The sequence below is a fragment of the Epinephelus fuscoguttatus genome, linkage group LG15 (assembly GCF_011397635.1).
Source record: "Epinephelus fuscoguttatus linkage group LG15, E.fuscoguttatus.final_Chr_v1".
Classification (NCBI taxonomy): domain Eukaryota; kingdom Metazoa; phylum Chordata; class Actinopteri; order Perciformes; family Serranidae; genus Epinephelus; species Epinephelus fuscoguttatus.
This window is the reverse complement of record NC_064766.1, coordinates 25027402-25048578: the sequence shown is the minus strand read 5'-3', so window position 1 is coordinate 25048578 and position 21177 is coordinate 25027402. Positions and strand designations below refer to the sequence as shown.

General features: G+C 40.7%; 1 protein-coding gene across 1 annotated transcript; it reads left to right on the top strand.

Annotated features, from left to right (window-relative positions):
• The first annotated feature begins 736 nt into the window (after positions 1-736).
• Positions 737-20689, top strand: LOC125902143 (discoidin domain-containing receptor 2-like). The gene is made up of 16 exons (XM_049598297.1): positions 737-829; positions 3119-3221; positions 4746-4983; positions 5663-5810; positions 9480-9582; positions 9763-9946; positions 10409-10649; positions 12361-12426; positions 12963-13099; positions 15745-15955; positions 16066-16289; positions 16553-16680; positions 16941-17159; positions 17257-17491; positions 18507-18656; positions 18771-20689. The coding sequence occupies exons 1-16, from the start codon at positions 742-744 to the stop codon at positions 18903-18905; spliced, it is 2610 nt and encodes an 869-aa protein (XP_049454254.1). The 5' UTR covers positions 737-741; the 3' UTR covers positions 18906-20689.
• Positions 20690-21177: the final 488 nt, after the last annotated feature.

Sequence of the window (21177 nt, the reverse complement as noted above, 5' to 3'; positions counted from 1 at the left end):
ATCCCAGTCCCAATACGCAGCATTGCCTCTTTATGCTTTTTATCTTTCACCAAACATTTAAAAACATTAAAAACTAAAAACATTTTCTGTGCACTTTTACTTAATTTTAGTTATTTTTGTAAGTGCACAATATTCAGTCAGTTTTCTTTTTTTTAAAGTTTAGTTTTTATTTCTATTTCAGGTAACTTGAAACTTTTTTTACTCCTAGCTTTAGTTTTAAGTTTAGTTAAATATAATAAATTTGTTGTGAACAGTGGTCTGAGTTGTAGTAGAGCGTGTTAGAGGCATAAGTCACCAAGACCTTCACAGGGCTTTTACAAGGTAAATAAAATGCAGCTACTGTGGTGAAAGACTCACAAGGAGGACTGTGTGCATTTGCCCCTGCAGCGGGTTCAGGGCTGTTCAACTCTATAGCACTATTTGTAACATCCTAAAATGTTACTGAAACTGTAAAACATATGTTAAATGTTTTATCTTACATTCTTCCTAACTCTTATTTCCCTGTGATAATCACATTCTTATTATTTCCTGCATACTCGTGTTTCAGCAGAGCTTTAAGAGTATGCCACCCTGCATTACAGTACTCATATTGTTTGTGTATGTGGCAGTAAAACTCCTTAAGACTCCTAAATCCAAATACATATCTGACATTGAATTACCTTGATGTTTATGGCTTAAGTTGTGCTATTAATCTTATCCACTCATCTACAACGTCTCAGGCGTGCAGTTCCTTGAGAAGAGATGAAGGTCATGAAGGTTCAACAGATCTCACACCATGCTGTCTTTATCCTGCTGGCTGCTGCCACTGTACGAGCTCAAGTCAACCCAGGTACTGTACAGTAGATGTTTGTATCAAACATCCGCATTTCTAAGAGCGGGTAGGGACAAAATATCAGAAGGTTTTCACTCACAAGGAAATTGCTTTGGTTTTTGGTGCATACATTAAACATATAATAAACTTATTGAAGGTCCAGTGTGTATGATTTAGGTGATATACTGGCAGAAATAGAATATAATACAATAATTTCTTTGGTGAATAATCACCTGAAAATAAGAGTCATTGTGTTTTCGTTACCTTAGAATGAGTCATTTGTATCTATATAGGATGCAGGTCCTCGTCTATGGAGATCACCATGTTGCACCACCATGTTTCTACAGTAGGCCAGAACGGACAAACCAAACACTCTAGATAGGGTCATTTGTGTTTTTGCATTGACAATCATAGTTAGCAGCCCCTCTGCGACAAGCAGTGTCAGAAAAACACTGTTTTTTTAACGTGAAACTATTTTATTCAGTGTTTATTCTAGTTTTAAAGATATACGTTATTAATCCCCTCAGAGAAATTTAATGTTTTCACTCTGTTGTCATACACACGCATGCACAAACAGGACCTATACATGCATTAAATGGCGAGATGTCAGAACAAGAGGGCTACCTTGGACAGGTGCCCTGAGCAGTTCGGGGTTCAGTGCCTTGCTCAAGGGCAACTTGGCAGCGCCCAGGAGGCCAAGTGGCACCTTTCCAGCTGCCAGTCCACACACCATATTTGGTGCGGACAGGGACTTAAACCAGTGACCCTCTGGTCCCCAACCCAAGTCAATATGAACTGAGCACAAACGGAAGGCCTGTCTGCAAAATTTTTAACGTGAAACTGCTTTAGTCATTGGTTTTAATCACCTGGTCTGTTTGTTCTGGAGAGAAAAAGATCTGTGGGGATAATTCGGCTCCCTGTGAAAACCTCCTGAACAAGGAAAACAGAGGGAATTCTAAACAGGAGAAGTTTCAGCTGGTTGCAATGTACAAACATCACCACTAGATGCCACTAAATCTTCCTAAATCTTACATACTGTTGCTTTAAAAGGTAAAAAAATAAAGGCAAAGAACTGCAATACTCAAGAACATAAATATATAACAGAAAGATTATAGTGAAAATATGAAAAAGTTGCTTTAAAAAAGTACTGTAACCTAACAAATATGCACAGTAGAGCTTTTTCAGATTAAACGTCTTGCTCAAAGACACTTTTGTGGGACGCGCTGGTTATTTCAGGGATCACACCTCAACGTGTTGAATCTAAATGCACGTGCCAATCTGACAATCAACGAAATGATGAGTTAAAATGAATGTATGTTTAGTTTTTAATGTGTGATTGAAGTATGAGCCAGTCAGTGTGGATATGTAAGCTCAAAATAACCTCCTCATATTCCTGAGGGATAGGCATGTTGACAAGATGTAGAGGGAAAGCAATTTTAGGTGGGTGGGCTTAGAATGCAAGAATGTAATGTGTGTGTGTGTGTGTGTGTGTATGTGTGTGAGAGTGTGCGTATGTGGTTTACCTAATGGTCAGACAGCAAATATCCTCAGAACAGGCAGACCTTTCACAAGCAGGGGGCATTTGTGGAAAAAAAAGTTAGAAAATTTGTAGGTGTAGTTGTAGGTAACACACACACCTACACACGCTCTCTCTCACACACACATACACACACACACACACACACACACACACACACACACGCGCACCCGTTTGACTTTCCCACTTGGAATATTTTCACAGTAAAAGGCTTATTTGTCCTGCTGCTCACCCAAAGTACATGTCAGGCGTTCGGTGTGGGAAGGTGACTAAAACACAGGCGTCCCTTAATTACCAGGTAGAGCTGGTAAGAATAAACAGAGGCGCTCTGGTGGGAGCAGATGCACACTACGGTCACTGGATCATATTCACACTATAATGTAGCATCTGTTGCTGCCAAACTTATTTTTATTACATAAGACTTAATTCCCAGCAGATGCCAGTGCATTAAAACTCAAAAATGTCCCTCACGTGGCTCTGGGATAGATTATGAAAAATGAAGAGCAGGCAGCTCAGAGGCCACTCCCGTCTCATTTTGCTTAGACTGGCACCTACACAGTGATGCCTCTGTTTGGCTTTAGAGGCCTTGCAGGGCTGCAGGAAGGGAATTGAGGTGGGGGGGAAGGGATGAGAGCTGACCACTCTATGCTCCTCACATCCTGCATATATATACACAAAAAGGATCATGTGAAAGCACACAGGTCTCATACACACAAACATATTCATGATGTGAGCAGCATGTGTGTCAGTGATGCTTTGTGTGTTTACAGAAATGTGTCGATATCCTCTCGGTATGACCGGCGGGCAGATTCAGGATGAGGACATCTCCGCCTCCAGTCAGTGGTCTGAGTCAACTGCTGCAAGATTTGGCAGGCACGTTTGATGACACTTTTTTTGTCTTATTTCTCAATTTAGAGTGGAAATAGACAAGTTTTTTTGTTTTATGAAGTTATGTTACTTGCACAATGTGATGGCTATAGAGTAATGGCACCATCTGCATTTAGACTGGCTCCCTATAAACCTCACTCACTACGCAATTCTGGTTGTGGTCGGTTACGATCTCCTGGGAAAATAAAGGCTCAAATTACAGCTCAAATAAAGTGCGTCAACCATTGTGCAACTAAGGCCCTGTTTAGTTGTATACAGATATTAAGCAGTAAGTTAGTCTGCCATTGATGTTACTATTTCAGGCCCAAACTCATCACAAAAAAAGAAACAATGAGCATGTGCAAATTGAGGGGAGGATGTTAGCACTTCCCAAAATGCTCTGTTTTACAAATCCACACAGATACACAGCAACCAGAGTTTTAAAAGATCTGCACCTAAAAAGGTGTTTTAAAAAGTTTTAGTTGTGGCCTAAAACTCTTTTTCTGTACAAGAGATGAAAATGTAGAGGGAAATATCTGTTTACAAAAATATTTGTATAGGTGTAGACAAGGCCTAAAACAGGAAGTGAATGTCACTTTTGTTTTTCCCAGTAGCTGTCAGTAACTATCCCCAGTTAGCAAGATTATCAATGTACTTTTTTGCGGCTAATATCCCCAGTTGCGGAACTGTGAACAAGTGAAGGCCTTTGCACACTGAGTACTGTCTTTCATTTGGCACCGCAGCTGCATGAAGAGGTGGAGCTGTCCTCCCTCCTCTTCATCATCATCCACGGATGCGAAAAACACAGAAAATCAAACCTGTTAAGAAAATTTTAATGACAGATGACAGTTTCGGGCTCAGTGTCTAAAGGCCTTATCTGTGAAAGCTGTGGTAGCTGCTTGGCTCGGAGTAAAACAGAAAGTAATCCAGCCAGTGGCGCCGACAATACTACCACTCCGGACGCTAGGGGCGGAAAGTTGTTTGTTTCTACTTTAACATGTCATGAGACAGCATGCAGGGTGTTTCCTTATCTTTAGTTCTAATTTAAGCAACATATTACAGTCCTCTTCTTTGGCGATAATCTGTAAACTTCTGTTTCTTTTTAAGTGAAACTTTTCCTTCACTGGTACCCCATCGCTAATTATGCAAAATTCTTCTTCTGTTTATTCAAAACTACTAGACTGTGACGTCAGATTGTTTGGACAACTGCTGTTTCCAAGGTCACGAATCCAGTTTGAGACTCTGCATATGTGAAAGTTGCATACTAGTTGTTTTATAATTATAGTGCCTTGGTACAACATGTCCCGTGGCAGTATAGAGTAGTCAAAGATGTTCTCATGCAAATATGAACCATGCACAGCAAATATATTAACTCACTTTTTAATTGTCTTTTCTTCACCACCTCTTCCTCCTCTATTCATGCCTTGCAACATTTTGTTCCACCTCTTAATTGCTGCTCTCCTCTCTACTTGAACTCTTTGCCCCTCTTTTCTTTCACTGCCTCCTCTCTTATTTCCTCCCCCTCTTCAGACTTGACTTAGACAACGGAGACGGTGACGGGGCCTGGTGTCCTGACATCATGTCAGAGCCGGATGGCCTCAAAGAGTATCTCCAGGTGGACCTGCGTTCACTGCACTTCATCACGCTGGTGGGCACCCAAGGTCGCCACGCCGACGGCATGGGTAATGAGTTTGCCCAGCGATACAGGATCAAGTACAGCCGCGACGGCAGCAACTGGGTGGGCTGGCATGATAGGAAGGGAAGGCCGGTGAGCAGATATTACTACCTCTCTTTGTTTCTCATTCCAGACGCGCATGTATAATTCAATTTCACTTTATCAGGACATCTTAATTACGTCAGGTGCAGGTGTAGGGCTGGAGCAGAAACTGCCACGACAGCAGGGCCTTAGAGACTCTTGGAGAGTTGACTTTGTACATCACAGTGCTACAGTTTTCAAACAGGAAGCTACTTTGAATCTGTGAATTTAAATAGACAAGGGAACAAAAACCCAGATGAAAGTAGGCCTATTTTTAAGTTATGCCAGCTTAAATAATCATTATGACATAAATTCCTAACACTTCATAGACTAGAATAACACTCATATTTTTTTCTGAAATATGAGTATATTTAAGTACACTTTGCTATTAATGCCTTTTTGATACACTTACTATATCTTTACAATACAGTGCTGCTACTACATAAGTAAAGGATCTGCTCTGCATACCATACTGACTCCACCACTGGTGAGAGATGACAAGATAGGGGACCAAAACTTAATATCTTCTTTGCAGCAGAGCGGAAGCAACAGAGTTCATTAGAAATTAAGGGGTAGCAGAACTAGCGGCAGCGCTGGCATATGTTTGATTTGACACTCACATATATGCTGCTGCTGCTGACACGTTTCACTCAATCAGTCGTATTCGTGTCAACTGCATCTACTCTGCCAGGTCATTGAGGGCAACAGGAATGCGTATGATGTGGTGCTGAAGGATCTGGAGCCTCCCATCATCGCTCGATTCGTCCGCTTTATGCCTGTGACCGACCACTCCATGATCGTGTGCATGAGAGTGGAGCTCTACGGCTGTGAATGGCTGGGTTAGTCATAGCTTTTATTTTTTTTTATACAGAGTGAAACATTTTCATCTAGTCGCACTGGCAACATCTAGTTTATCTATTTTATTAAAGCCCCCCCTCCACTTAAAATGTGTTTTTCTTCTATCTCTGCAAAGTTTGTCACTAAAGAGATGTTTTAACATTCCCCTACTAAAGGGGGCGAAATCTGTGCACACCCGTAGAATCTGAGATTAAAACATAAGCTTGACAGGATAGATTACATACATTTCCAGTAGACTCACATTTTTCATTGCAGTCTCAAGGTTTCCACCCAGGATCATCATTCTCCCGTATTTCTCCAGATTTATGAAAAAACCCCTTTCCTTCCTTTTTGTTATTACAACCTGTTTCTGGCACTGCACAGCATGTATAAACCCAACAACTCTGAAAGTCTGTTGCCACCTGTCCACCTGGACAGCAATACAGCTACACCAAATGTCGTTTCCTGGCATGCACGTGACACAGAGAAGAACCGCTCACACCTTGTCCTCCCATGTGAGTGAGAGACCGAAAGAATGGAAAGTACTGAGGGACAGAAATACCTGAGCAATTTTTAGATGTCCTGTACAGAAGAATTCCTATGTCTTATGGAAAGTTTTCAAGAAAAGGGGCATGCATTTTGTAAAAATCACCATGTCATTTTTTTTACTGTCAAGTACAAAGCGTTGAAATGAATGGATGAAAACTTATGACTATTAGTCTATGTCAGAGATTCACACAATTTATGTCAAAGGGGCAAATTAGGGCTGGGCAATATAATGACTATTTACAAGATATTTTCAAATTTAGACTACACTGTTTATCAATATAAGGCCAAGTTGCTTTACATAACACGTACCAGCATGCATCTCTCCTCTCCCAAACTGTCCCCCCTAGTCACTTACTCACAAGTTCTCAAGCAACACTCAGAGAGACACAGGGCTACTACTCAGTTTAATCTGTTAATTATTCCTACAGTGTCTGTATGTTGCATGTGCTACGGTAAATCAGTCTGTGAGATGAAATTAAATTACAGCAGCACACATGCAGTAGAGCGATGCGCTGCTAGTTTGTGTGTGAGGTGGATCATAGCGCGTTGCTGTTCTTCTTGGTAGTTGTGCTTAGAAAATGCAGCAACAATACAGACGTTTCATATAGAACACGTATATAACGAGGACAAAGTGTCTCTCCCTCCTTCCCTCCCTCGGCCTCTCTGTTGGTGCTATGTGCATAAATATCAATAGCCTAAATAAATAAAAGATTTAAGTCGTGGAACCATTAATTGTTCCCAACTACAATAGATTTGATACCTTATACTTATCTTATAGTTTTGTGTCCTGTGCTGCAAACCTTTAAACCTCTGTAGCTCCAGTGCTGTGTGCAAAAACATTAACATACAGCCCTGCTATGTATTTTATATCATTTTTCATTTACATGTTGTGCAGCTGCATATTTTCAAACAGGGAAAAATCACAGTCTATTCTTAAATAAGTGTGTGTAACATCTCAAATGTGGCTTTGACTTGCAACTGAAAACATGCAGCCTGTTCTGTTGAAAATACCGGGATATATATTGTGTATCCCGGTCAGCTTGTAACGTAAATACCGAGATATGAGTTTCTGTCTATATCGCCCAGCCCTAGGGCAAATTATTCTATATTCCTTCCTGAGCATAAACAAGAAAATTAAAAGTATTTAACACGAAATTACTGTTGCAGTGTAAAAGTCTCAAATTTAATGGGGAGAGGTCTCAAGGCTGTCCAGTGCGAGCAGGGCAGACGGGTCAGTAGAGAGAGCAGAGTTAGCATTAGCATAGTGAAAGTTTTGACAGCAAACATGGTAAAGTGCAGTTTTTGGATATAACCCTGACCCTGGAGCTTTCTTCCACTATCTACTAAAAACCTCATCGAAGCAGGTATCATTATACGTTTCTCAACTGCTAAGAATGTTTCAGCCACTGGCAGTTAGCCTACAAGCTAACAAGCTAAATAACAACATAACCAAAGAAAAGATGCTAACTACACTTACCATTTAAATATGTCTTCTAGCCGCCGATTTTTGGTACACAGCAGACTCCTCCTCTCAGTATAGGTCTGACTGAGACTGAAATATGAACGGCTGAATCTCCCTGATGTTTCCTCTACTGCTAACGCTAGCTACCATAATGATACTTCAACGGTTCGCTTCAACGGCTGAGAGTAGGTCCATTACTGCGCTGGCGTACACCTGTACTGCACCGAGTGGGCAGAGTCTGCGCAACATTTGATAGGAAATATTTGTCGACAAAATTATTTAAGAATTCATTTTAAACTTTTTAAAATTACACCAAAACACCAATAAAACATCCATTCATAAGATAATGTGATGTGTCACATACTTATAAATCCCTTGCGCAAACACAAAACATAGGTTCCCCATGTTAAATTATACAAAATTACATTTTTTAGGTAGAGTTTGCCTTTGTATTAGGAAAAGGGTGCGCACTGTCCATGTAGGTGATCAGAAGCGTAAATATAGACAGTACAGGCAGTGCAGTTGCGCTGGGGCCCGTGAGGTGTGGAGGCCCAGTAGCCTCGGGCCGTTAGTGGCCGTTTTGGTAAGGAAACGGAACCAGGGCGAGTGAGACAGGATCCGGAATTCGATGGATGTGCCTTTCCGTAAAAATAAAAGCACCAAGCTAATAAAAATACGGTGAAACTTTTAATTTAAAGAATATTATTTACAAGAAAAGCCCCACGCCGCTAGTTTTACTATGGTGAACACCTTTAGTTTGGTGAATTTGGTGAATACCGCATCCGCTCCCTAGACCGGAACCAGAATCCAGACAAAAGTGTGACTAGACACCAGGCTCTTCGCTTGAAGAGCCTGGTGACGCGAGGCTAGGGCCCAGAGCCTTTCTAGTCACCTGACCACGCGCTTTTTACACTCCCTGTCACATTCACCCATTCACATGCTGGTGGTGAAGGCTACCATACAAGGTGCCACCTGCTACTCGGTTTTTAACACACTCACACACCAATGGAAGAGCCACAGTGCACCAGAGCACCACTTAACATGTAATGGCGAGGGCCAGGAGAGCTGTTTTAATGGAGTGTAATCTGCAACCATGTAATTGTCAGCTGACAAAACAAACAACAATGTTGGCTAACAGGGCAAAAGACATGGTAGCTTTCCTAGCTGACAAACATTCGCCTACGGTAGCGTATGGTAGTTACAACGGGCCCCAGTGCAGGTCCAAAGTTGAGACACAGCAATTTCTAAATGAATCTCTTACAGTAGTCTTCAGAATTTTAGGTGGATTTTTGTTTTGGTAATCTGCCAAAAAGTGTCCGACATTTCCTAAAACCACCCGACTGCAGGGCAACTAGTGGCACCTTACAGGTGTCGCTGGAATTACATTCTGTAATCGCTGCCAATGCTGTTAGCTAAAATGAGCAATTTCAGCAGACAACCCGCAACTACACTTCTCAATCAAATGCTAGCTCCTCACACAGTCATCAAAACCTCAAGTACTCCTGCTTTAAAATATGTCTGGAGGGGGGACTTTAATAATTACCAAAGTCTGCAGTCTTTCTTTGTAACTCCTCAGATCCATTATGACTTTATAATAGTCCTCTGAGCATGCAGGGAGTAAATCAGTCACCATCTCTGACCTTTGACCTGCTCTCTGTAGATGGCCTGGTGTCTTATAGCATTCCAGATGGGCACCAAATGATCTACAGGGGCCTGGATGTCTACTTTAATGACTCTGTGTATGATGGAGCGTCGGCTGAAAGGTCTGGATTTTATTGCCTCAATTAGGGCTCATTATTATCATTTTTGCTTACCTCGCAATTTTCTGATTTAAGATGTGATTTTTTTTTTTAGTTGAAATGGCAGTCATACTTTAAAAAATCTCCGCACTCTACGATAAATTGCTGTGCTTTCTATCTTCATTTCATCCTTTCCTCCTCTAGACTGACAAAGGGCCTCGGCCAGCTGACAGATGGCACCTGGGGTCTGGACGACTTCCTCCACAGCCACATATACGGCATATGGCCAGGGTACGACTACGTGGGCTGGAACAACAAGAGCCTCCCCAAAGGTTACGTGGAGATGATCTTTGAGTTCGACCACGTCCGAAACTTTACTTCCATGAAGGTGAGGAGGAGTAGGTGCAGCAGCAGCAGCGGGGGGGAGAACTTTACTCGACAGCTTAATGGTGAAAAAGTGGAATATTTTTTAAATTGCTGAGCCGACAGTACGCCGAACTGCATCATGCTGGGCAAGCGCCCATCTTCTAGAGCTGCTGCAGATTTTATTGAGACATAAAATGTATAAATTGGTCCAAAATAGCCTCGCAGTGTGAATATTACATTCTCTGTATAATTATCCTATTTGTCATGGGTACGTGCTGTGGCCAGAGATCAGAGATGATGTTTTGCAGCTACAGCACTACAAGACAGATTAGTCATCACTACACCTGCTCCTGCTTCATCCTTCCACCTCATCATGATCACAGATAGAGAAGAAATGCAAATTCCTTCTAAACATTAACAGGATTATGGAGTATTTATACTCCGAGACACGACTTAGTTACACACCCCACCTCCACCTCCGCAGGTTCACTGTAATAACATGTTCAGCCGAGGGGTGAGGATGTTCAGACAGGCCACCTGTTACTTCCGGTCAGGATCAGACTGGGAGGCCGACCCAGTGACCTTCAGGCCTACTGTCGACCGCTTGAGCCAAAGTGCCCGTTTCATCACCGTGCCCCTCGGGGACCGCACAGCCAGCGCCATCAAATGCCGTTTCCACTTCAGTGACCTTTGGATGCTGTTCAGTGAGGTGGCCTTCCAGTCAGGTAAGATGGGATCTTAGCCAGCAAGCGCCTCCTTAGAAAAATGGATTCGAGTATGTATCCCGTGCTCTTTGAATGTTGACTCTTGAAAAGAATACTTCACCCACTAAATCATTTGTATGTCAGTTACTCACCCTGTGTTACGTTGAAATCTTAAAGAAAACTTTGTTTTTCTGGCATACCTTCACGATGAACGAATTATCCAAAAACATCCAAAAAGACTCCTGATGAATTTAAGTCATGGAGGCCACGTTTAACAATAGCAAAACTACAGCAATTGCCCTAATAGTTGTGAAGACGGAAGAAGTATTAAGTGCAAAAATCCACGTAAAAGAGCCAGTTTTGAGTTATTTAAAGGGAGGTCGTCACCATGTATCTGTTGTGGCAGTTCAACTTAGGACCCAAATCCAAACACAACCAGGGAACTGCAGGAGAGGCAGTTTATTGTAGTTTGAAGAAGTTGAAGGCTCGAATGAAATGATGGCTGAGGTGGGCAGGGAATGGCAAAGCAGAGCAGAGCAAATCCAGAGGCAGAAGACAAGAATGAGGCTGGACATGGTGGGTTATGGTTGAGGCTGGCGTGGTGAACCTGAGACACAGACCAAAGTGTGAACTGACGTCCAAAGGCACAAAAAGACAAAGTGTCAGAAAACTAGAAGCTGGCCTTGATGTCTGTACCGCAGAGGAGACTGAACGATCTGGCAGAGTCTGGATGTCTGTGCCGGGGTTTAGACTGCAGTGGCTTGATTGTAGATGAGGTTCAGGTGTGCAGGTTCAGCAGCTGCCGGCACTCAGGAGGATTGGCAGGAGGAGGGAACCAGAACGCCACGCCCAGTAAAAATAAAAATGAGCAGCTTGGCAACCAGACCAGGCATCTAATTGAGACAGGCCTTTATTTGTCAAAAAGTGTAGCCACAGCTGCCTAGTAAAAAAGACTGGGCGTTTAATTGAAGTTTTACAGTACGCATCTTCACTTGCTTTAACCTAACCTACGTAACTTTACGTTGAGTATGAGACATGTTGAAACCTAACCATGTTTCTTTACCACACCTTACTCATGTAACTTTATGATGACGCCATTTGTGGGCTGCACTTATTCATTAAATATCGAGCTGTTGCATGAGGATACATTGAAGTAATGCGCCTGGGCACCTGTGTGCATTTAAACACTTGCCCAGGTGCATGACTCATCCATGTGTGAGAACATTTAAGTGTGGAAGTGTCTTGGGGTTGTCAGTAGCTTAGTGGATAGAGCAGGCGGCCCACGTACAAAGGCACTGTCCTTGCTGCAGCAGCTGCGGGCTTGACTCCAGCCTGCAGCCCTTTGCTGCATGTCATTCCCTCTCTCTCTCCCCCTTTCACACTACACTGTCCTGTCAATTAAAGGCGTAAAAACCCAAAAAATAATCTTTGTGTTTATACTACACAAGCTGTGTAAGAGTTTGTGAACTTGGCATAGTTTTGCTGTTGTTAAATGCAGCCTCCTTTTACTCCAATTTATCAATATTTTTTTTCCATTTTTTGGATTCTCCATTCACTGTGGAGGCAGGCAAGCAAAACAAGGTTTCCTTCATGAATTCAAGGTAACATGAGGTGTGTAACTGATCTACAAATGATCATTTGTGGGTGAAGTATTACTTTAACTGCCAGCAACTACCTCCTGCCTGACCTTACATCCTTCGGCTTTGTCCATGTCTTCTTCTTTATCTCACAGGCTCAGCAGTGTACAACACATCTCTGTCGCCTCGCAAACACGGACACCCCACAAACGCGCTGCCGGGTCAGTAGTCAAACCTTTTATGGTCTCTATTTTCTTTAAGTACTGGTTGGGATTTTATTGAAGTGACAGTCATGCAGGAGAGAAAAATGAGAGCGCAGGCTGGTTTGATATATGGCTGCTGGGAAGTGATGTGGTAAACAAAATATAGGTTGAGTATAATCTTCCGTCAACCACAAATATAATCAGAAAACTATTTAAATTAAGAAGACCGTTCATTTATGCTTTGTCTTAGCCAAGCTTGGGTTGGTGTTTTACATCTCACTGTGATATATAGGGATTTATTTCAGTGTAAAGGTGCAGGTAATTGCACAGTTTCAAGGTACCTAAATTTTTTTCTGGTTAAACAGTGCCCCCTGCTGATAGCATCAGGAATAACTCATTGAAATAAATGTCACTTCTAACTGTAGCTGTGATGATTCATGAGGGGGATTCTGCAATGAGATTCTAATTAGTATGGGATGTACTTTGATAGGAACTTGAGCTGTGATGATTAAATCAAATCCACCTCGACTCACAACTGTCATCTGGTTTGTTAGCAGATGATCCCACTCATAAAGTGGACGACAGCAACACCAGGATCCTGATTGGCTGCTTGGTGGCTATCATTGCCATCCTATTGGCTATCATCGTCATCATCCTGTGGAGGCAGGTCTGGCAAAAGATGCTTGAAAAGGTGAGAGGAGAGTGTGTTTGTTTTGTAAGAGCATATTCTTGTCTGATCATCAGTGGTTCGTTCGTAGTGTGCAAATCATACCCACATGTGCATCATCAGTATACAAAGGAAAAGAAGAGGTCGTCTACACAATAGAAAATTACAAGGAGCCAAGACAGGACGTACTGCATGGGATACACAGTTTGAAACATTTTTATGTTTTTAAATACACATTTTTCTTGCACATACAATATAGAGAACATACATAAGGCAAAACAAATCATTAAGTAATCTAGGTTTTGTCTTGGCAAGGAGAAATATCATCAGAGAGGACTTAAAAATAAATTACTGTTTTATATCTATTGATTTTATAAGACCAACTGCAGTCTCACAGCAATTCATTTCAGGCAGGCCATGCCATCAGCAATCTATTGTATAGTGGTATTAGAAAAGTTTCAGAAGTCAATTTGGAGAAAAAAATAACTTGAAACAACATGAAAACTTTTGGATTCAACAATATACAGAAGCCCGTTTATGCCAGTGTGATTAAAAATAAGATCCTGTAATTCATTGTAATTAGACTTTATCAAAATGACTTAATATCTCAAAATAATTAGAAACTATATAAAAAAAATTGTGTATATTTCTAGATAATGATTTAGTATTTCAAATAATTTGGAGCACTCTCTCGAAAAGAAAAAAGATTTAGTATCTCAATATAATAAGTGTCTCAAAATAATGAGAAACTTTCTTAAGACTGAGAATCTTTCCCGAAGTAATGAGATAGTACTTTTTTTTTTTAAAAGAGAAGCTTTCTTAAAATCCTTCTAAAATGAGAAAATTTCTCAAAACAGTGAGAATCTCTCTAAATTCATGAGAAATTTTTATGAATAATGAAAAACGTTCTCAAACTAATAAGAAATTTTTTTAAAGGGGCGTTGGTGGCTTAGTGGTAGAGCAGGTGCCCCATGTACAAGGCTGTTGCTGCAGCGACCCGGGTTCGACTCCAGCCTGTGGCCCTTTGCTGCATATCACACCCTCTCTCTCTCTCTCTCTCTCTCTCCCTTCACGCTTGTCTGTCCTATACATTAAAGGCTAAAAAGCCCTAAAAAATATCTTAAAAAGAAACTTTCTTAAAACAATGAGAAACTTTCTAAAAACAATGAGAAACTTTCTCAAAATAATTTTAACCTTTCTTAAAAGAAATGAGAAACTTTCTCAAAATAATTCAAAACTCTTAAAATAATGAGAAACTTTCTAAAAACAATGAGAAACTTTCTTAAAATAATGAGAAACTTTCTCAAAATAATTCGAAACTCTTAAAATAATGAGAAACTTTCTAAAAACAATGAGAAACTTTCTTAAAATAATGAGAAACTTTCTTAAAATATTGAGAAACTTTCTTAAAATAATGAGAAACTTTCTTAAAATATTGAGAAACTTTCTTAAAAGAAATGAGAAACTTTCTCAAAATAATTCGAAACTCTTAAAATAATGAGAAACTTTCTAAAAACAATGAGAAACTTTCTTAAAATAATTCGAAACTTTCTAAAAACAATGAGAAACTTTCTTAAAATAATGAGAAACTTTCTTAAAAGAAATGAGAAACTTTCTCAAAATAATTCGAAACTCTTAAAATAATGAGAAACTTTCTTAAAATAATGAGAAACTTTCTAAAAACAATGAGAAACTTTCTTAAAATAATGAGAAACTTTCTAAAAACAATGAGAAACTTTCTTAAAATAATTTGAAACTTTCTAAAAACAATGAGAAACTTTCTAAAAACAATGAGAAACTTTCTTAAAATAATGAGAAGCTTTCTTAAAACAATGAGAAACTTTCTTAAAACAATGAGAAACTTTCTTAAAATAATTTGAAACTTTCTAAAAACAATGAGAAACTTTCTTAAAATAATTTGAAACTTTCTAAAAACAATGAGAAACTTTCTTAAAATAATGAGAAACTTTCTTAAAACAATGAGAAACTTTCTTAAAATAATTTGAAACTTTCTAAAAACAATGAGAAACTTTCTTAAAATAATGAGAAACTTTCTAAAAACAATGAGAAACTTTCTTAAAATAATTTGAAACTTTCTAAAAACAATGAGAAACTTTCTAAAAATAATGAGAAACTTTCTAAAAACAATGAGAAACTTTCTTAAAATAATGAGAAACTTTCTTAAAACAATGAGAAACTTTCTTAAAATAATTTGAAACTTTCTTAAAACAATGAGAAACTTTCTTAAAATAATTTGAAACTTTCTAAAAACAATGAGAAACTTTCTTAAAACAATGAGAAATTTTCTTAAAATAATTTGAAACTTTCTTAAAACAATGAGAAACTTTCTCAAAATAATGAGTTCGTATCTCAAAATGATGAGAAAGTTTCTTAAAATAATGAGAAACTTTTTTTAAAAAAAAATAATGAGTTAGTATCTTAGAATAATGTAAAACCTTCTCAGAATTAATCATATTAACTTATTATTTTGAGATACTAGGTCATTATTTTTTAGAAAATGTCCCATAATGACTGACTGGATTTTTTTTTTTTTCAACAGAAAGACTGACATGGACTTCCACAGGAAAAAAAAAACCTGTAGTACATTGTGCACAGTGAATTGTTTGATTTTATCATTCTGTGTCATGTGATCTCACAAACTTCTTCAGGCATCTCGCCGCCTGCTGGACGATGAACTCACAGCTCGCCTTGCGGTCCAGACCCAGGCCTTCTCCTCCCACCACTCCTCTCTGTCCAGCGAGAGCGTCTCCACCTCCAACTCCACCTATGAGAGAATCTTCCCCCTCTGCTCCGACTACCAGGAGCCCTCACGCCTTATCAGGAAACTACCCGAGTTCGCTCAGTCCACAGAACACCTCGGTAAGTTTGCAAAAACATGATGCAATAAATACTGTGTGGGTCGGCTGTAGCTGTAGCTGTAGCTGTAGCTTCTGTATTGTGTGTGTTTGTGTGTGTGTGCACCACATCAGGACCAAGCACCTCCTGTAGAGCCCTGGGAACCAGCAGCTCAGACGGGGCCCCCCACTACGCTGAGGCAGACATCATCAGCCTGCAGGAGTCCTCAGACAGCAGCAGCAACTCCATCACAGCTGTCAACATGAATCTGTTCGCTGGCACCGATTCATCCATGAGAGAGTTCCCAAGACACAAGCTCACCTTCAAGGAGAAGCTGGGAGAGGGCCAGTTTGGAGAAGTATGTTCTCTTTTGTGGCTCTAATGTTTGCTGGCATTGATTCGGTACTTTCAATATATTAGATCCATCGGGCTCTTATGCCTCTCATATTCAAGCCTGAATGATAGTTATTGCTGTGTGGTAAAAGCACGAGTGTGAAAAGCAATGACGATACGGCACATGCTGACAAATAGGCAACACTTAGTGGTATTAAACAGAGTTAAACAGATGGTTTCAAGTGGTGCCAAGTGGATGATGGACTGACAAGTGCTTTTTTAAAACAGGTGCACTTGTGTGAGGCAGAGGGCATGCAGGACTTTTTGGACGAGGATTTGTCTATAGAGGGAAACAATGAGTCACCTCTGCTGGTCGCTGTGAAAACACTGCGGGAAGACGCCAACAAGAATGCAAGGTAACGGCAGGCGGAAAGTTTCTTTGTTTATCAAAAAGTGACAAAGGTGTACAGTAGGCTTAGTGGTATCAGGGCGATTGTGATTGGTTTACAAAAATACAAACAAACCAGGGCATTTTTTACGCAGCAGAGTTATAATGTGTGCTTCCAGACCTTTCTTTAGCACTGACACAGCACTGTGGAGACAGGTCTGGCTCTGTAAGACAATTCAGTCGTCAGTCAAGCAGTAAATTACAATATTTATCCCCGCCGTGCTGCAGGAACGACTTCCTGAAGGAGATCCGAATCATGTCTCGCCTGAGGGACCCCAACATTGTCCGTCTGCTGGCAGTGTGTGTGGACACAGACCCCCTGTGCATGATCACTGAGTACATGGAAAACGGAGACCTGAATCAGTTCCTGTGCAATCTCAGACTAAAAGAGGCCGTTGATGAGGACAAGACAGAACAGGAGGAAAAAGAAGAGAAGAGTATGGTCAGGTGGGCTCATATGCTGACGTTAGATTGCGTTGATTATCTTGGATTAATACATACTATACTTATGCATTCTCTCTTTGTGGTCTCCTCGGCTCTTTAGCTACAGTCAGCTGATTGGCATGGCTGTGCAGATCGCCTCTGGTATGAAGTACTTGTCCTCTCTCAATTTCGTCCACCGCGATCTGGCGACCCGCAACTGCCTGGTGGGTAAGAACTACACCATCAAGATAGCCGATTTCGGCATGAGCCGGAACCTGTACAGAGGGGACTACTACAGGATCCAGGGCCGGGCCGTCCTGCCCATTCGCTGGATGTCCTGGGAGAGCATCTTACTAGTGAGTGCTGTGTGAAGCTGGGGAGACCCAGAAGAATACATAAGTGCCCCCATTATTCTAGCTGTGTTAGAAAACATTTGTATATAGAGATATCCGTAGAGATGTCTGCCTCCTCTCCAATATAATGGAACTACATGGCACTCGGCTTGTGGTGCTCAAAGCGCCAAAAGAAAATACATTTGAAAAACTCAGCACCAATGTCTCTTTCCAGAAATCATGACCTGGTTACTCAAGATAATCCACAGACCTTGTTGTGAGCAAATTACATTCGCCAACTGTATCAGTGCACAGAAGGAAGTGTGCATCTACTCATGGACGAGAGGCTCAGAGGAGTACAATCATAGAAAGCACAAACCACACATTAAATTTGATCCCCAAATACCAGAAAACAGAAAATGATTGTAGGAGGAAACAACGAAAATTAAGTCAAATCTAAAGTGTAAAATCAAAAGCATATCCATTAAGTTCTCCTAGTCGCAGAAAACATTTTCTCAGGGTGTGTTAGTTTAAACTCGGTCATATTGCACTTAACAAAGAGTCAGAGGTACCTTAAGTTTGTTTTTACCCTCCTTTGGTTGCTAAGGTCTTTTGTGCAACAGTGTAGGGATTCCTTGAGTATAACACCAAGACAGGATGAAAAACAGAAATACTTTCATGAACATTTCAAGGAAACCTTAAGTAGAAGACTTAAGGAAGATCTTAACTTTAGGTGTTTTGTGCAACCGGCCCCAGGATCTGATTTGTAATATGAAACTGCTTTATTCAGTGTTTTTAGTGGTTTAAATCTTCACATCCGTATGTTTTGGAGAGGAAGGGATCTCTGCAGATATTTTAGCTCCCATTAAAAAACTCCTGAACAATGAACACTGACAAAATCCAAACAGGGAGTTCACACTTGACACTCGGGAGAAGTTTCAGCTGGTTGCAATCTGCAATCCTCACCACTAGATGTCACTAAATCCCACATACCTCTTTGTCTGTGCTAGATTGTATTTAAAGGTGTCTGTGCTCTCAGGGGAAATTCACCATGGCCAGTGACGTGTGGGCCTTCGGTGTGACTCTGTGGGAGATTCTGACTCTGTGCAAGAAGCAGCCCTACTCTCTGCTCTCTGACGAGCAGGTCATTGAAAACACAGGCGAGTTCTTCAGGGACCAGGGCAAGCAGGTGAGCATCACACACCAGACCCATATCTGGCAAAATCTGCTGTAAATGTCTTGCAGATTTACAGAGCCCTTTTCATCATTTATCCCACATTAATATTTGGTCTCGTGCTCCCAGGTGTACCTGCCGAAGCCTCCCTGTTGTCCCGACAGAGTCTACAACGATCTCATGCTGAGCTGCTGGAGAAGAAACGCCAAGCAGAGGCCGAGCTTTCAGGAGATTCACACTCAGCTGATGGAGAGCCTGGCGTAGCAGATGGAACAGACGATTTCTCTCCGCCATGCACTGCCACATTTGTTCCCTTCAGTCTGGATTTATTTGGATTTAATTCGGAGTCAGAAACAAACCATCTAATGTTTCCCATTTGTCTTAAGCTGGCTCGCCGCAATGGTGCTGTACATAATAAGATATGAGGAGACTTGAACAGAGCCTTATACTGTAGATACCATACACGTTAGCACTAGTCACATGGTGTACTCACTCCTCTGTGTATTTATTAATTTCTTTTTATTTCCTACGCTATGTCTATTTATAGAGCACTCTATGGTAATCCTAGGTTTATAAAGACAATTGTGAATATTTCTTCCATACATACATTTAACTCTGTTGCACATATTAGAGGATGTCAGAGCAGTTGTGTGACCTTTCATCAGGGTTCAAGCCCCACAGAGGCAGAGCCCAGTTTGTGTTGGTTTATTATTTATTATTTATCCTCTGTTGCCGTGAGATGAAATGAGCTAGAAACATGAAACCTGGTCCAGTAACTGGAAATGATGCACGAATGCTTCCCAAGAAATATGACTCTAAGGGTGCTTTCACACCTGCCCTGTTTAGTTCGGTTCAGCCAATCTTGAGTTCGTTTGCCCCCTAAGTGCGGTTCGTTTGGGCAGGTATTAACACAGCAATCACACTCAGGTGTGCACCAAAACAACCAGACCAAGACCTTCTTGAAGAGGTGGTCTCAGTCCAGTTACAAATGAACTGTGGTGCGGTTTGTTTGTGTTGAACATGTTCCGACCCTGATCTGAACCAACTGCAGTTACATGACACATTGTTTGGGTTAAACATGAGCATGTTACAGTCCTGGAGGATTATTAATGTGCACCTCCTCCTGTACTGCCTTAATATGCACATTCAGCACATCCAATGCATCAAAACATTGTTTTCTAGTTGGAGCCGTGCCTCGTTTTCAAACTGTATGGTTTGACTAAAATGAACAATGACAGCAATATAGTCCACGATGAGCAGCGCTAAAATCAACCTGCGTAGTTGTCCCTCCATTGCGACATTAGAAAGTGTCACATTTATCTTGTAAGTGTACTCTTCTTCAACGTTTTGTTTACTTCCTGGATTTTTCCCGCACGGAAATTCTGACCAATCAAGAGCAGCTTTCTCACTCAAGGCATTTGATCTGGTCCGCCTGTAAATGCTGCCGTGAGAACACAAACCAACTCTAGGCAATTATACAACTTTGGAAGAAAAAATAAGTCCCTGATTCAGACCAAAGCAAGACAAATCTAGTTTTGAAAGTACCCTAATAGGCCACATGATGGCGTTGTAATTAACGTCCAAAAATGCAATTTTGGAAAGGCTTCACACTTAACTTGACATTTGGCACAAATATCAGGCTCAATGTGCCCTTTAAAAAAATACCTTGGGTTTTTTTTTTTTTTTTTTGGTGCCGAGAAAGAGCTTGAACCCAGAATTCCCGCTGGCTGCTAAATTAAATGTTTATAGTTTTGCTTTTTATTTTTAAGGTGAATCAATGACATTGTAATTGTCCAGATGAGACAGATGTTTTTACTCCGCAGCAGTTCACTGACATGTTTAATGACTGTTTGCAGGAATAAATTAATTATATGTATATTGCTGAATAGCAGCATGAGAACAAACCAACCAAAGATCCCTGTAAATAAAGAAAAGTGAACATTTGCTATGTTTTTTCACTTTCCTTATTATTTTTTCACAGACTGGACTTATTAGCAGTGGTGGAAAGTAACTAAATCATTTTTTAAAGTATTGTACTTAAGTACAGTTTTGAGGTATATCCATTTTTCTTCTTCTTCTAGATTATATCACAGGATAATTTACACAGCAGTAAATAAAGTACTTAAAATAAGCTCTACTTTACCAGCTGCAACATTAAAATGATGCACACACTGATGCATCAGTTATAGTCCAATCATAATGCGCTTTGAAATGGGACTCTGCATACTGAGTATTTTTACTCTTGGTACTTGAAGTATATTTTTATACCTCTCCTTCTCAGTGTCGCCTGTGAGTCTGGTGAAAGAGTTGATATTTGAACACCCAAATAAATACACCTCTCCCATCAGTGCTCCTTCAGAAGCTCCGGTAGTGTCTCTGATGTTACTTACGTTAGATTACTATCATGGTGTAGCTCTGTTCCTCGTGGGCGAGGACATGGAAGAGGGGGAGTAGCTAAAATTGTGTTGTGTGGACTTGGTCTAAGCCCCTTGCCGAGTTATGGCAGACAGCAGGAAGACTGTAGATATTGGCAGAA

What these genes read in the sequence shown, in the direction of transcription:
- LOC125902143 (XM_049598297.1), top strand. Translation starts at nt 742, where the DNA reads ATGAAGGTCATGAAGGTTCAACAGATCTCACACCATGCTGTCTTTATC. An exon ending in GATGGAGCGTCGGCTGAAAG is followed by an intron (nt 9,583 to 9,762) that starts GTCTGGATTTTA and finishes TTCCTCCTCTAG; the next exon opens with ACTGACAAAGGGCCTCGGCC. An exon ending in CCCCACAAACGCGCTGCCGG is followed by an intron (nt 12,427 to 12,962) that starts GTCAGTAGTCAA and finishes CTGGTTTGTTAG; the next exon opens with CAGATGATCCCACTCATAAA.